The sequence below is a fragment of the Telmatherina bonti genome (assembly GCF_933228915.1).
Source record: "Telmatherina bonti genome assembly, chromosome: 2".
Lineage (NCBI taxonomy): Eukaryota > Metazoa > Chordata > Actinopteri > Atheriniformes > Telmatherinidae > Telmatherina > Telmatherina bonti.
Window position 1 is genome coordinate 40,894,186 of NC_136620.1, and position 14,453 is coordinate 40,908,638.

Below are 14,453 nucleotides of genomic sequence, written 5' to 3' on the forward strand. Positions count from 1 at the left end.
CAGTTCAATCTGGATACTGATCTTTTTATCCAAATAGACCATACCCCCCCCAAACTCTTTTACTTTTCTATCATGAGTCTTTTCTTTGTTTTAAAGAAGTACTTTAGGTTATTCTTGTGCTTTAAAAATCCTGATAGGATAAAGGAAGGGAAGTCTAAACACACACACTGACTGCTGAAAAACCCCTGTATTGGCCAGTCTCTTGTTACCAGCCTGAAAACCCGGCCAAGACGACGTGCACAAGTTATTTCACGCACACCAATTACAGCATACTGACAGATTATTATGGGATGGAGCCAAAAAGAGAGAGGAAAATATAAGCTATACAAAAAAAGTCATAAACTATACAATGACGCCACAGAGCCCCTCCTCCACCACCCCCGGCACCATTTCCCCCCCCCCCCCCGCTGTGCTTCTAACGGTGCCAGATTACCAAACAGACAAAACAGGTTTACTTTTTGTGAAAACTTCATTTATATCTTTATGACTTAAATAGAAAAGGAGAAGAAGTCCTGAGGCACAGCGACACCCCTAATCGACACCCCCGCCACCCCTAGCATTTGGCTTCCCGCACAAGGGGACATTTTATGCATACAAAGTCTCGTTTCTTGGAGAATCCTGCCTGTAAGGATTCATAGCAGCTTTCAGGAGCTTCTGTCTTACCTAGCACCATGGTCATGTAGCGCTCCTCTACGCCCGCCTCCAGCAGCAGCGGCGGTACGTACGTGATCCCAGCTGCCACGCAGATCTCCAGGCCACAGGTCAGGGAGTTCAGCAGGATCAGACGCCCCTGAGACCTCCATCCAGGCATAGTTACAGGAGCTGGCTCGCCTTTCCTCCCCTCTGGGACGGCCACTACTGGGGGAGTGGGGGGGGTCCCAGGCAGGGATAGGGGGGGGAACACAGGGAGGAAAATGGAGTCCCAGAGGGGACGAGGGTCTGTCGAGGGACAGCAGCAGAGATACGTGGATGTCTCAGGTGGCCTGCAGAATTCATCCTCTTGTCAGCATGCCGGACCTGCGGAGCAAACGGCGGGAAAATGAAGGAAATGTCGCGCAGCAGGTAAATAATCTGACGCTGTTAGAAAGTTCTGCGAGTGCACCGGTCACCCAACATTTCTCTGCAAGAGTCAGCAGGATTTAAGCAGGACACAGGAAGGTCTTTCACTTCTGCACAGTCACAGGTGGGGGATCCACTCTCCCCCGAGCTGACCCCATCTTTATGCGCTTATTAAGCTCTGATTGCACCTTTAGTCGCATTACGCTGCCCCCGCTGCAGAACCTGGCAGCAGATTGCAACCATTGTTGGGTTAAGTGTGAACAGTCTCTAACTACGGAGACGATGCTGACTGGAGACAACGCCTGTAGGAGGAGCGTTGGTTTAAATAACACGAATAAGGAACAATACCCCATTCTGGGATTAAAAAAGCAGGTTGTATGAAGCCCAGGCAACGTGAGATGGTTAGGAAACATCCAGCGTACGCCACTCCTCTCTTTGTGCTTTAAGAAGAAGTTACAAAGGTGAGCTACAACAACTGGCTCTTTGTCATTTTCTACACCTTCCCACACTGACAGACAAGCTTACGGCTCCATGAAAGGGTCGTTTTTCCTGCAACAATCACTGACATTCTCCATTACACGCCTTATTGTGAGGAAAGCAGGACCTACAGACAACATATAGTCCTTATCAATAGGCTCCAGAACAGATTAGATTGTTATTAATAAGCCAGTCAGCTGCAGAAAACCTCCTGCAAACCCATGAGACGCAGTGAAGCAACAAGTTTTCAGTAGAGATATGGGTGCATCAGAAATGATCAGATCTCTGCTTGCTTGTGTGCAGAAGGAAAAAAGAACTTGCACAACCCTGACAACCATCCTCCAATCAGCTGCGTGTTCCTTTAAAGCAGAGAGAAGGTACAGCAAGTGTTGGAAAACAGAAATGTCCTAAATCTGCATCAGCTGTGTGAAAAATATCTGCCAATGCTGCCCATCTGTTCCCTCCTAACATGCAGATAAAGTCATCGTGTCTGAGGAGACGCGGCGAATTACAGCCAGGAATTCCTCCTCACTGCAGACCACAATTATTCACACAAATGTCAAATACTGGAGCGTTTTTCTGGAGACGTCAAATAATTTCCTTAGATTTAGAAAATACAACTTCTTAAAAAGATGTTTTTTTCATAATAATATATAAACTATTTGTATTTACTGCATTAAGGAAGCTGCACTCCTTTATAAAGTTTATTAAACCTATAACACACATCCAGATTAATCCAATATCATTTCATTCAACTCCTTTTATTCCAGAGACAACAGTGACCCGGTTCTGTTTATGCTCAGCGAGATCTCGGCATATTTCCACACCTGAAACGTTTCCTGGTTCACTTCGGTGTAAAATCTGCTTCATTCACCTGGAAATGGTTCAGCAGTTCATTACCTCCCGCGGTAGCAGCGAACGCTGGACTGTGAGAAGATTTAAAACAAGACTTTTAAACTGATTTACAAATAATGTGGAAGACAGTGGAGTGGGCCTAGAAGTGGGTTGGTGTGATATCCTGCTTCTTTCTAAGCAGGTCGCTGTATTTTAATCCAAACCTGGCTAAATCCTGCTAACGGTGAGCTGCAACCATCCAGACGGGACGGAATAAAGCATGATTTAGTTTGACGATCAGGCTTGGAGGTTTTACCTCTGACAGACGCCGACCAGTCGGTGGTCATTTCACCAATCACCAATCAAATTATTTGTGGTTAACAGTAGGTCTGGGCGATTAATGGGATTGTAATCTCAGTACGATCTGGGTTTCCAACGATGATAAAACTAAAAGGGTGTGATTATTTTCCTCTCTGCAGTTTCCTCTCCTGCTGTCTTCAGCTGCTAATCGAGCGTCTCTGGCGTTGCAGCGTTGTGCTGTAAACTCCTCCCACAGCCGCTTTGCTTTCATTCAGACACTGTTGCCAACTTGGAGACTTTCTCGCTAAATCTGGAGACTTTTTTTGTTAAAAGCGACAAATCTAGCAGCTTTTACTGGAGTTATTAGAGACTTTTCTGGTGTTTTGGCGACTGACTTGAAGGCACATATTGTTCTGCAGTTACTGTAAGGAAGGAGCAGCGGGAGCCTCTCCCGTCCTAAAGCACTCCCAGGCGGCCAGTCTCAGTCGGCTCCGGCTGCAGGTCAATGTAGAATAACTGCAGTAGGTTGTGGAAGTTCACCTAAACATAGTTTATACCATTGTCAGTGACAACTGGCTGCATTATTTTCCTATACATAGTTCGGCCAGTTAAACACTGTAATATCCCTCCGTTACGGGGCGTTACCATAGCAACGCGTTAACCAGCTGGTTCAGATCAGCCGTCTTTTAACAGGTGAGTGAGAGAAACGCGCTGCAGCCTGACAGCGGTTGTTTGGTATAAAACGTACATCCAGGCCAACGTAAAATAGTTCCTATATAAGCGGTAAAAGCGGATTAAACAACTCGGAACCGTCCATTAGACGGTTATAATGCACGACACGGAGTCTAGAACACCACGACGCGCAGCGTTGTTTAGAAATACTGGATAGTTGTGTTAAATAATCCAGATCTCAATTTCAGTCAAAATAATCGTGATAAGAATTTTTGTCATAATCAAGCAGCTCTAGTTAACAGTTGGAGCCTGACTAGATGTGTGAACATTTCTCATTTCAAGTCAGAAGAAACACCAAACCAAAAAGGAAAGAAAAGTTCACGTCAACATAAACAGATTGGAGGAAATATTTAACGTCCTCCTGACGACAGAAAATCTCTTCATTTCAGAGCATTTAGACATAAAAAGTGTTTCACTCGTCTCCATCTTAGCCGGTGGGAATCCTTCATGGAGGCTCACCTCGAAGAATCTGACGCACAAAGCAACGATCTGTCGTGGGCCGAGGTCACAGAACGAGGGGACCGTTTCACACCCGTCTGATCTCATTCCCTCCCAGCTCGGCACATTGAAAGACGCCCATCAGGGGACCAGTCTGCCCCTCCAGCCTGTCTGGCCACTACAACCCCCTCCCCACATGTTGAGTGTGTGTATACATGCACACACATTCTTCATCCTCTTCTTCCTCATACTTCCTCACCCCCTGAGGTCAGTACGGAGTCTGACCTGCATTCTTAAAGGAGCCTTTTGACGTATCTGCCCACAGCTGGTTGTGGCTTTCTGAATGCTTTCTGCAGCCCAGCTGACTCTGGAGGAGTCACTGGCGGCTGAAACGGCACCCAATTCTGCACCTCGCTGATGGAGTCAGGCCAAACGTGTCGGCTAGACGAGTCGACCTTCATCCATTTAGCCACACCAAAGTCAAACATTAAAAATAAAACTGCTTCAGATTTTTGTCCTCTGACCGGCAGAAAGGACGGAGCTTTTAAGCTTTCACCCCACAGTTATTCTGCTCTTCATGGAATAAATTGTTTTCAGGCTCTTTGAGACATACGTGCACGTTCACGTTGCTCAGGTAAGTTAACAGACTGTTTGTCAGGCTGAACGACACTGGAAGAAACAGACGTTGTGACCCTGAGACATGACAAAACACAGAAATGTAAAGTGGGACTCCTGCCGCCTTGTTGACACCGAACCTGCTGAGAATGTTTCCTGCATGTTGTGTTTCAGATCTTCTCATCTTTCACTGCTTTCATCCTGCGTAAAAGTTTCTGTCCATCACGTCCAAACAGGAGCCGTGTTTTACCAATAGTTTATTTATCGTCATTAGAAATGATCGAGCCCGTGTGCCAGGTATCCTAGAAATCATCGCCTCCTGCACACATGTACTCTGCGATGACGATGCTCCAACGATATCTTGGTGTGCCTAAGACGTGTGTGATGGAGATTCCCTCATCTGCACCAGTGTGTGAGGGTCCGCCGGGTCCTTCTGCCCAGAAATCCCTCAGCGTGCAGAGAGAGCTCCCACTTGGCATCCGCCAAGGACTGGGCGATGCGACCGACACCTCATATCCCGACATCGCTCCTCTTATCTCCCCATAACAATCCATAACCATATAAACTGTGTGTAATGTTGTGTCGGTCATCAGTTATGTATCAGGTGTTGCTAGGCAACAGCAGCAGGGATCTCCTTCCATCTGGGGGAACTATGGCCGTATGACGTTCCACAGGTAAATACCTGCTGCAGCGTCTGGAGTTTATTCTGAGTTTTCTCCTCCACTAGACGCTGCTTTTATTGACTCTATTCTTTATTCTGGATTCTTTATCCTGATTTCTGTTCAGGTGATAAAATGAGTTAGTTGTGTCGGAGTCCGTTGTTGGGACTGTGAGCTAGTCTGTTGTCGGTTCCACGTCGCTCTTTTTATATCCAAACCGCATCCAGACAGAAACTCTGAAACACATCTGCTACCGTCTTCCTCCATGTTTATGTATCGCAGCGTGCCGTACATACTGCAGTGAAGCAGCTTATAGTGGCGTAAACGATAGAACGAGATGAAACGAGACTTTTTCTATCGTCCAGACGACATATATCGTCATATCTGCCCTACCTCGACAAACCTGATACTGAACGCGGAGGTTTGTTGTTCCAGGTGTTCTACCAACACCTCCACCACGATGCTGGAGCTTCTCCGCAGACAAACTAAAACGCCGTGAGAACACACCTGCAGTCAGCTTCTCCTCATGGTTTCAGCGCTACAATCTGAGCCAGGCTGTGATGGTGGGGGTGGAGGATGTCTGCTTTTGTTAGATCTCCCACTGCTCCATTACCATGTCCTTTTCAGCCACATGCTTCCCCCCATCAAAGATCTCTGCTAATGACATTGAGTGGTTTTCTAATACAAAACCAGCATTGTATAAAAAGTGGTGCTGGGAGGAGTAGCGTTACAAAGTGAGGTGTAAAATGAAAAGTCTTTAGAAATGCTGGTTCAGGATGTGGACAGAGGAGCGTTGGGAGGAGGAGGGAGGAATTGCTCTGAGATGACATCAGAAGCTCAAACGGCGTGGAGGATGTGGCTGCAGAAGCCTCAGCAGGGTCGGTTTGGCCCAGCACCGTGGCCTTCCTCCCATTCTGCACATTAATGGACCCGACTGTGTGCACCGAATGCCAGCAGGACCAGCCTTTACGCCAACTGCCTGCCTGGCTTACTGTCTGCTGATGTAATGCAACCAACTGAGAAGGAGAGAAACTGTATCAACAAGTGAAAAATCCCAACCTGCAGAATTCCATGGAAAACGAGCCGTGATCAGAACCGGTCCTGTCGGGCTTCTTACTGGAGCCTCAAACTTGGATTCGATATAAATAATTCCACCCCTATGGAGAGAAATTTGTGTCTTTATTATCCAATCAAATAAGTTAGATTTAAAACCAAAAATTATTTTTGAGAGCAAAAAAAAAAAGAAAAAAAAGAAGTGAGAATCAAATTTTTTTGTTGAGATAGAAACAAATTAGGTTCCAATAAAAAAATATGTTTGAGAAAGCATACTTCTCAAACTTTAATCAAAACTAAAGTTTTCTTCAATCAGAACTAATGTTTGTAAGTCAAAAATTACAACCATTGTGCATAAAAATAAGTCCTCTTTACAGTTAAAAACATTTGGTTACAACTTCTGAAGTTTTGTTTGCGAATTAAACTGCATTTGGTGGGCGGGGCCTGCGCTGGTGAATGAGAACAGAGTTTTTACTGGTTGGTATTGATGGGCGGGGCCTGCGCTGGTGAATGAGAGCAGAGTTTTTACTGGTTGGTATTGATGGGCGGGGCCTGCGCTGGTGAATGAGAGCAGAGTTTTTATTGGTTGGTATTGATGGGCGGGGCCTGCGCTGGTGAATGAGAGCAGAGTTTCTATTGGTTGGTATTGATGGGCGGGGCCTGCGCTGGTGAATGAGAGCAGAGTTTCTATTGGTTGGTATTGATGGGCGGGGCCTGCGCTGGTGAATGAGAACAGAGTTTTTACTGGTTGGTATTGATGGGCGGGGCCTGCGCTGGTGAATGAGAACAGAGTTTTTACTGGTTGGTATTGATGGGCGGGGCCTGCGCTGGTGAAGGAGAGCAGTGTTCCTATTGGTTGGTTCCACCTGGCTCTGCGTTTCATCCATTTCTCTCACGCTGTCCTGCTTGCAGGTAACGTTGATGGCCTGTTGGTCTTGAAATCTATCCCAAAAGTGATCAATTGCACTACATATGGTTGGCCACAACCAGTCATATATTTACAATACTCCCACTTTAAATCACAGCCCCAAGTTTTCCACGCCGCGCCCTGAAATTCCCTCGCTGGTGAAGCGACTCTGCTCAGGCCATGACGAGCAGACAACCCGGCTGATCAGTGTGCTTGGAGCAGCAAGCAAGGCGTCATAACTCATTACTTGTGTTATTATTGTAAATTTGTTTGTATTGTCAATTATTATTTTTTGCTCTCCAAAATAATTTTTGGTTTTAAATCTAACAATTTGAGTGGATAATAAAGAAACAAATTTCTCTCCATACACCCCGGCCTTCTTGTTTAAAACCAGGAGAAGTTTTGGTCAGACTGGAGTCTGGAGGAATGGAAATAGATCAGGCGCTTTTAAAACACTAAACAGTGTAAAGTTTTTCAGTTTTAAACCTCATATTTCTGATTGTTGCTGAGAATGTAAAACCTTCCTCTCCCCTCTCCAGTCTTTCTCCTCTGTCCATCACCAGCAGGTGTTCCCATCACTCAGCGGTCTGCCATCCAGATGAGCCTGGAATCGGACCTCCAGCACCGTTTTCTTTCTGACAACCGGATGATAACACGCTGTAGTGTCAGACTTTTTGCTTCTGCTTGCTTGAAAGGCGGCCATGACCAAGTGATGCTACGCCTCGGCCCATAATCTCAAGCCTACATCCGCCACTGCGACCCCTGACCTTGCCTTTTCCGCCATGAATCATCAGACCAACCGATAGTTGCTCATGTTTAGCCTCTGAGCTGTGCAACCACGTTGGCAGCGTGTTTTATTCTGCCGTTTTCTCTCTCCGCTGGTAATCCCATCTCTGAACAGGATGTAATCAGGACAAACGCTCAGGAGAACTCCCTTAAGTTTCATAGAACCAAAAGAGGGACGAGAAACTAATGTTCACGACTCCTGAGAGGGCGAGATTCACTTTAGGGACAGGAGACTCGGGGAGATTTGCATACCTGCCCCATGCAGCATCGTGGAGCACAGCAGGGTCAAACCGTGGATCCTCTTGTCAGTCAATCAGGCTGATAACGTTTCTCACCACAAACGGAAGCTTTCCACTCACTAAGAACCTTTTGTTTCACAGTGAAAGAGGTAATAAAGAGGGACTGCAGCTGCAAATGAGTCTCCATTCATCCTGATAAACTGTGTTTATATTCAGTTAGCAGGGAAGTGGCTTCACGGCACTTACTGAAGTAAAGTTTTATTTCTACATGAAGACAAAAACTAAAAGCAGGAAAATCAATCAAGACAGCGTCTCTTCAATCCCACCGCTCATCACAAGCTGCCTCATTTTATATAATAGCACAAGATCTGGAGATCAATTATTATTATTATAATAACATCATTAGACGGAACAATCTGGACTCATCTACTTATTATTATTATTATTATTTATTATTATTATTAATAATAATAATAATAATAATAATATTATTATTATCATCAGTAGTAGTAGAATTAAGAACAGTAATATTTTATCTGTTTATTTTATTGTTTAAGTGCAAACCTGGACACTGTGTTACGAGCATCTTCTAAGCCAACATGTCGGCTTTGATCAGATATTTTTTATGAAATTTTCCACCTTTTTCCTGTCAACAGTGTTCTACAGTTAAACTATTATTTATCACACATCAGGAAGTTTATAACATCTAATGAAATTCTTCATGTTTGCTTAAAAATCCTCCTCTTAGGACACAGTTTTCTTCTTCACGCCGGTCTGGTCCTCTCTTCTGCTAAATACTAGTGCAGCGCCACCTCTGGTGGGAATGGGGAGATATTATTCTAATGGTTTGGCTGGTTTCAGCGTGAACACGATCTCGGTCCGCATGGATACACCCCCCTACAGCTGGACCGGGTCCCCAACCGGACCGAGTCTAGCAGACTATCCTGATGGGAATGCACTGTCAAAAACAGAAATTAAAATATCTGAAAGGGCAAAAAACTGAATATAAAAGATGGGCGGAGCCTGCGTGACGTCACCCGTAGGTTTCTGAAGAGCTGAATTGAAGCTCGGTGGGCGGTTCCTACCATCACCATCTTGGCAGCGTCATGCGTGTCGTCTCGCCCGGAAAATACAAATATGGGGAAAGAGGTGGAGCTGAGAGGGGGGCTGTGAGCGTCATGGTGGATGACTGACATCGAGCGAACTCCGAGCTTTCTGTAGCTAAGAGCTAACCGAGCTAACCTGGAGATAACAGGAGCTAACCAGCTAACGGAGGTAAGTGGGCTAAAGCTAAGTCACGTTGTTAACCGGCTAAAAACCGCGGTTGTTCTACGTTCTTCTGACTTGAAGCGGGAGATCGGGTGCCTGTCAATCAAAAGGACACGCCCATAAATATGTTGAACTTCGAGATTAAATTACTTTTAAACGGACGAGTTAGAAAAAAATTCACTCCCCCCACAGTTGTCATGAAGGTAAACCTGACCTATTAAACCTTAAATGGATTTTTGTATCAGGCTGTAAACATGTTTATTTCTGCTGTAAACATGTTTATTCCTGCTGTAAACATGTTTAGTCCTGCTGTAAACATGTTTATTTCTGCTGTAAACATGTTTATTCCTGCTGTAAACATGTTTAGTCCTGCTGTAAACATGTTTATTTCAGCTGTAAACATGTTTATTTCTGCTGTAAACATGTTTATTTCTGCTGTGAAGTTGGTCTTTTTAACATGGGAGTCTATGGGGATTTGCTGTTGTGGAGCCCCTAGTGGATGAAGGGGGAACTGCAGCTTCTGGCTTCACCTTTAACCACCGGAAGCTGCTGATTGGAAAGGCCAAATGTTTTTCAAGGAAATAATTCAGCCCTCCACATTTTATCTGAACTTTTGGTTCTTCTGACGAGAATTCGCAGCACGGTAAAATTAAACCAGAAATCTCCATTAGAGTCATTTTTACCATCCAGAGAAAAGCCGACCAGTTTAAAAGGCTGATTTTCTCTTAATTCCCCAGCAGAGCCTAAACTCTCTGCTGCTCTTCACACCTCTGCATCCACCCCATGGTCGGCCAGTAAGGTAGGAACTGGGAATATTCCTGCTGGTTTCTGCTCTTCAGGAAAACAACATAAAACCTGCTTCGCAGCAGAAACAGGCGGCTTGCAAAGAAAGAATGAACTGCTGCCTCTTCTTCACTATCTATATCCATTCCTAAACTGTTCTGTAACACCCCCCCTGACCCAGTATCATGTTCAGCTGCCAATCAGGGCAGGGGGCAGCCCGCCACCCTCTCGTTACCGCTCGTCCTCGTTAAGCTCACACCCCTGCACCACTTCGTCTGTGGACTGATTTAACCCTTTTCCTGGTTTACCAGCTCAGCCTGTTGAAAGCCTATTTGAGTCCACACACACACACACACACACACACACACACACACACACACACACACACACACACACACACACACACCAAGGCCTCTGGCCGGCTGGCTGACTCGTCTGCCCCCAGAGCCTGCAGGCCGAAACCGGCCTCCACACAAAGCTTTTAATTTGATGACAGTGAGAGGAAGAGGAGAAGAGGAGGGCAGTGTAAAATAAAAAGGAGAGGGGTTGGCTGGGGGGGTTGCTCAGTAATGTCATTAAACTACGAGTGGCTTTAAGGAATCTCCATTTCTGCTGGCGGTGTCTGCAACACAAGTGCTGCCCCCCCCCCCCTTCGGCTGTCCCGGTCCCAACCTGCGACTCTATTTCCACCTGAAGTCTTGGATAAATTTAGATCTCATTAAAGTCTGTTCCGAGTGGAGCGAGCGTTATTTTACTGTGTGATTATCCTCCCTGTAGGCGAACACGTGCTGAAGTTCAGTGTGAGGTTCGGTGAAGCCAGAAAGAGCTTCTCATTGTCTGCTTCAGCAGACTGCATGGACGTAGGTGCACGCTAAAACAACAGAGGCTCAGGCCGAGACACCCAAAACCTCAAGTTCCACACATACCAGACTCAGCTCTGTTTCTGCAGCAGCAACCCAACTGTACAAGCTCCTCCGCTGATGTTTCTATTGTTAACACTGCTGGAACACAGCTCTGCCCTGGGATGTAAACGCATCCTGGCCAGGCCAAGACTTCTGGCTAATTCCACGGTAGCTGTTCCACAAAGCCGGCTTCTGCTGCAGCAGCCAAACCCAACATGCCCATAATAAGCTCCAACACGCAGCATGCAAACCCAAACAGTGCAGCAGAAATAGAACTGAAAGGCCACTCCACTCGGCGCAGCAGCACAGACCCAACAAAGCCTAAATGTCACCTGGGTTACACATAAAGCAACCATCAATCACTCGCGTGCCTCAACAGCAAATTAACCTTTAAGTAAATACGTGACGCTGATGCTTAAACACAGAGCTTCTGGACGAACCCGGCAACTTCTACTACGTAGCAGTAAGAGGAATGGACAAGTCTGCTCCCACATTCTTCTGTAATCCCCTAAAATGCCCAGAGAAACCCATCAGTGTTGGAACTTTCTGTTAAAGATCCCTTCTTCAATCTCCACCATATATTCACCCCTGCAGCTGTAGAGAAACCGGCTGGAAGCGAGCAGCTTCGTGGCTTTCTGCATCTCCTGTAATTATAAGCACATGAGACGGAGAACTAAAATATGCTAAATAAATAAGACGCGTCCGAGAAATGTCAGGTTTCCTCCCAGCAGCAAACACGCCGACGCAGAAAGGAAGATTATGTTAGTAAAGAAATGATGCTTTGCATGCTGTAAAAGTGATTTACATGACTCTTCCCTTCAGATATCCCTACTAACCGGTCTCAGCCAGCAACATATTTACTTTAACATGACAAGAAAGAGAAGCTACAATTATGACAGGTTTATTTCTGAAACGTCAGTGTGTACAGCGTGTATTCCTGCTGTAGAGATACACAGCCGTACACAGGCTGTAATAACGACTGAACATTGGAATCATTGCAGTATATTCATCCAAACTAACTCTTCCCATCATCTTCTCTTTTTCAGGAAAAATATAAAACAAACTTAGTTTTTTTTTTTTAAACTTTTTAACTAATAAAAAATTCATTGATTTGAATTGATTCTAATGTAATTAATATCTATTCATAAATCTCAGATTGATTTTATTTTTTTTATTTTCACAGTTGCGCCACTCCGGCATGACGCGCTGATGCTCGGTGACATGTTTACATATTTACACAACTGAAAACAGGAAACTGTGGATTCCAACCAATCAGCAGCTTCAGGCGGTTAAAGGTGAAGCCAGAAACTGCAGTTCCCCCTTCATCCAATAGGGGCTCCAAAACAGTGCAAATCACCATAGACTCCCATGTTAAAAAGACATGCGTTTCCTTTTGATTGACAGGTACCCAACTCCCGCTTCAAGTCAGAAGAACGTAGAACAACCGCGGTTTTTAGCCGGTTAACAACGTGACTTAGCTTTAGCCCGCTTACCTCCGTTAGCTGGTTAGCTCCTGTTATCTCTGGGTTAGCTCGGTTAGCTCTTAGCTACAGAAGGCTCGGAGTTTGCTCGATGTCAATCATCCACCATGACGCTCACAGCCCCCCTCTCAGCTCCACCTCTTTGCCCATATATGTATTTTCCGGGCGAGACAACGCGCATGAAGCTGCCAAGATGGCGACAGTAGGAACCGCCCACCGAGCTTCAATTCAGCTCTTCAGAAACCTACGGGTGACCTCACAGAGGCTCCGCCCATCTCTTTATATAGCATTTTTGGCTCCAACGTTAGCAGCTTGCAGCTCCACCATGGTAACATTGAATATTTTGCTAACAGGAAGTGATGTCACCACCAGAATACAGCGCCAAAATAAATGCAATGATCTTTTTTTTTCAGAAGTACTTGTAAAAGCAACAGTAATCTGATTACTCTCAGATATCTAATATTGATGCTCCTGTAAACAAATTCAGAAAAATGTTTTTGTATAAATATCTGTAAATAAATTAATTTATCAGATTTCACTGAAATGAAAAGGAATCAGGAATCAAGCCAAGCCTAATTTATGCTCCAGAAAATCACAGAAAATATGTTAAAAACTTAAAAGTTTCACTTTATACTTCATCCAGTTTGTTTATTTATTGTGTTCATTTACAGTCAGACTGTGTTTTTTCTTGATTTTGTCCAAATAAATGTATTCATCAGACAGAAAGGTCCAGAAGAAGCATCTGCAGACTTCACCACATAATTGTCCAGCAATTACGGACATGATGAGTTGGACTGGAAATGTTAAATTATTTAAAGTCGGTTTGAGAAGAAGTTTGGAGGGAAACGTGGCAGAAAAACAGCAGCTTTAAAAATCCTGTTTTACTAAACAGTCCAAGATGAAGAGAAGAATTCCAACGAGGATTAATTTAAACACAAAGGGTTTAAAAACAGGTTATTTATGGAGTCGTAGAATCCACACAAGTTCATCTCTGCTACATAATCAGCTGTCTGCTAAATAAATTACAAGTAAATGAAAATAACCTAAATCCCAGATTTATGCCGGAGGTCAGAGAGAAAAAGGAACGGTGCTCTGTATCCGTCCATCTCTACGGATGACCAGGAAGCTGAGAAGATGGCTGGACAGTAACCTCCTCTTCAGGTTACAGCATCCTGTACAGCTCTAACCGCCCCTGTCCTACAGAGACTCCCTCCTGTTTAACTGTCCTCCATCACCGCGTACCGTCTCCTCTGATACCAACCTTCTCCTCTCTATCCCTTCAGGGAGGAGCTTTGTCTCTACGTTCAGAGGATGCTGCAGATGCTTCACATCTGGATCGGCCGATACGAACCCTCAGACATCGGTAAAGAAGTGAGAAGAAGGATCATTGTCTCAGCCATAAAAGCAGGTTTTCACCTTGCAAGTGTCCAGTTACTTTCTGGAACATGAGCAGCGACTGTCCCTCCCCAGCGGTCATGAACCCTCTAGCTGCATGGAGGAAGTAAATCCCAGAGCATCTGAAAGCGACGGCTAGTCGGACTCCAGCGGGTCTGTGGTCCAGCTGCGGTCAGAGCAGCAGCGGCTCTCAGGCGTAATGATTAACGCCCGAGTCAAATGCTGCTCAGACCAGATGGTCAAGATACAAGAGAAGGGCAAAGTCCTGTCTCTCCCTGTCAGAAAACACCCCGCCAACACACACGCTCGTGTGTGTGCACATGCAATGTTTGTCTTTTTTATGTGTGTAAACTGAGACTCCACATAAAATCCAACCTCTGTAAAAACCAGCCTTCATCAGAGGAAGAAGTTAAAAACATCCCTGTGTACGTAAACGCAGAGCGAACGGCACAAAGCGACTCTGAGAAAATGTCAGTCACCAAAAACTTTCCAACAAAAGAAACTAAAGCAGGATAAATATTTCC

General features: G+C 45.1%; 1 protein-coding gene across 2 annotated transcripts in view; it reads right to left on the bottom strand.

The window, feature by feature from the left end:
* The window catches only part of LOC306770132 (solute carrier family 45 member 3), a 33,990-nt gene that overhangs the window by 13,711 nt on the left and 5,826 nt on the right, over positions 1-14,453 (bottom strand). For both annotated transcript variants that reach the window (XM_079258945.1, XM_079258946.1), the window contains exon 2: positions 664-1,017. In XM_079258945.1, the coding sequence (XP_079115071.1) occupies positions 664-811 (148 nt within the window). In that variant the 5' untranslated portion in view covers positions 812-1,017. The remainder of the gene's footprint in view (positions 1-663; positions 1,018-14,453) is intronic.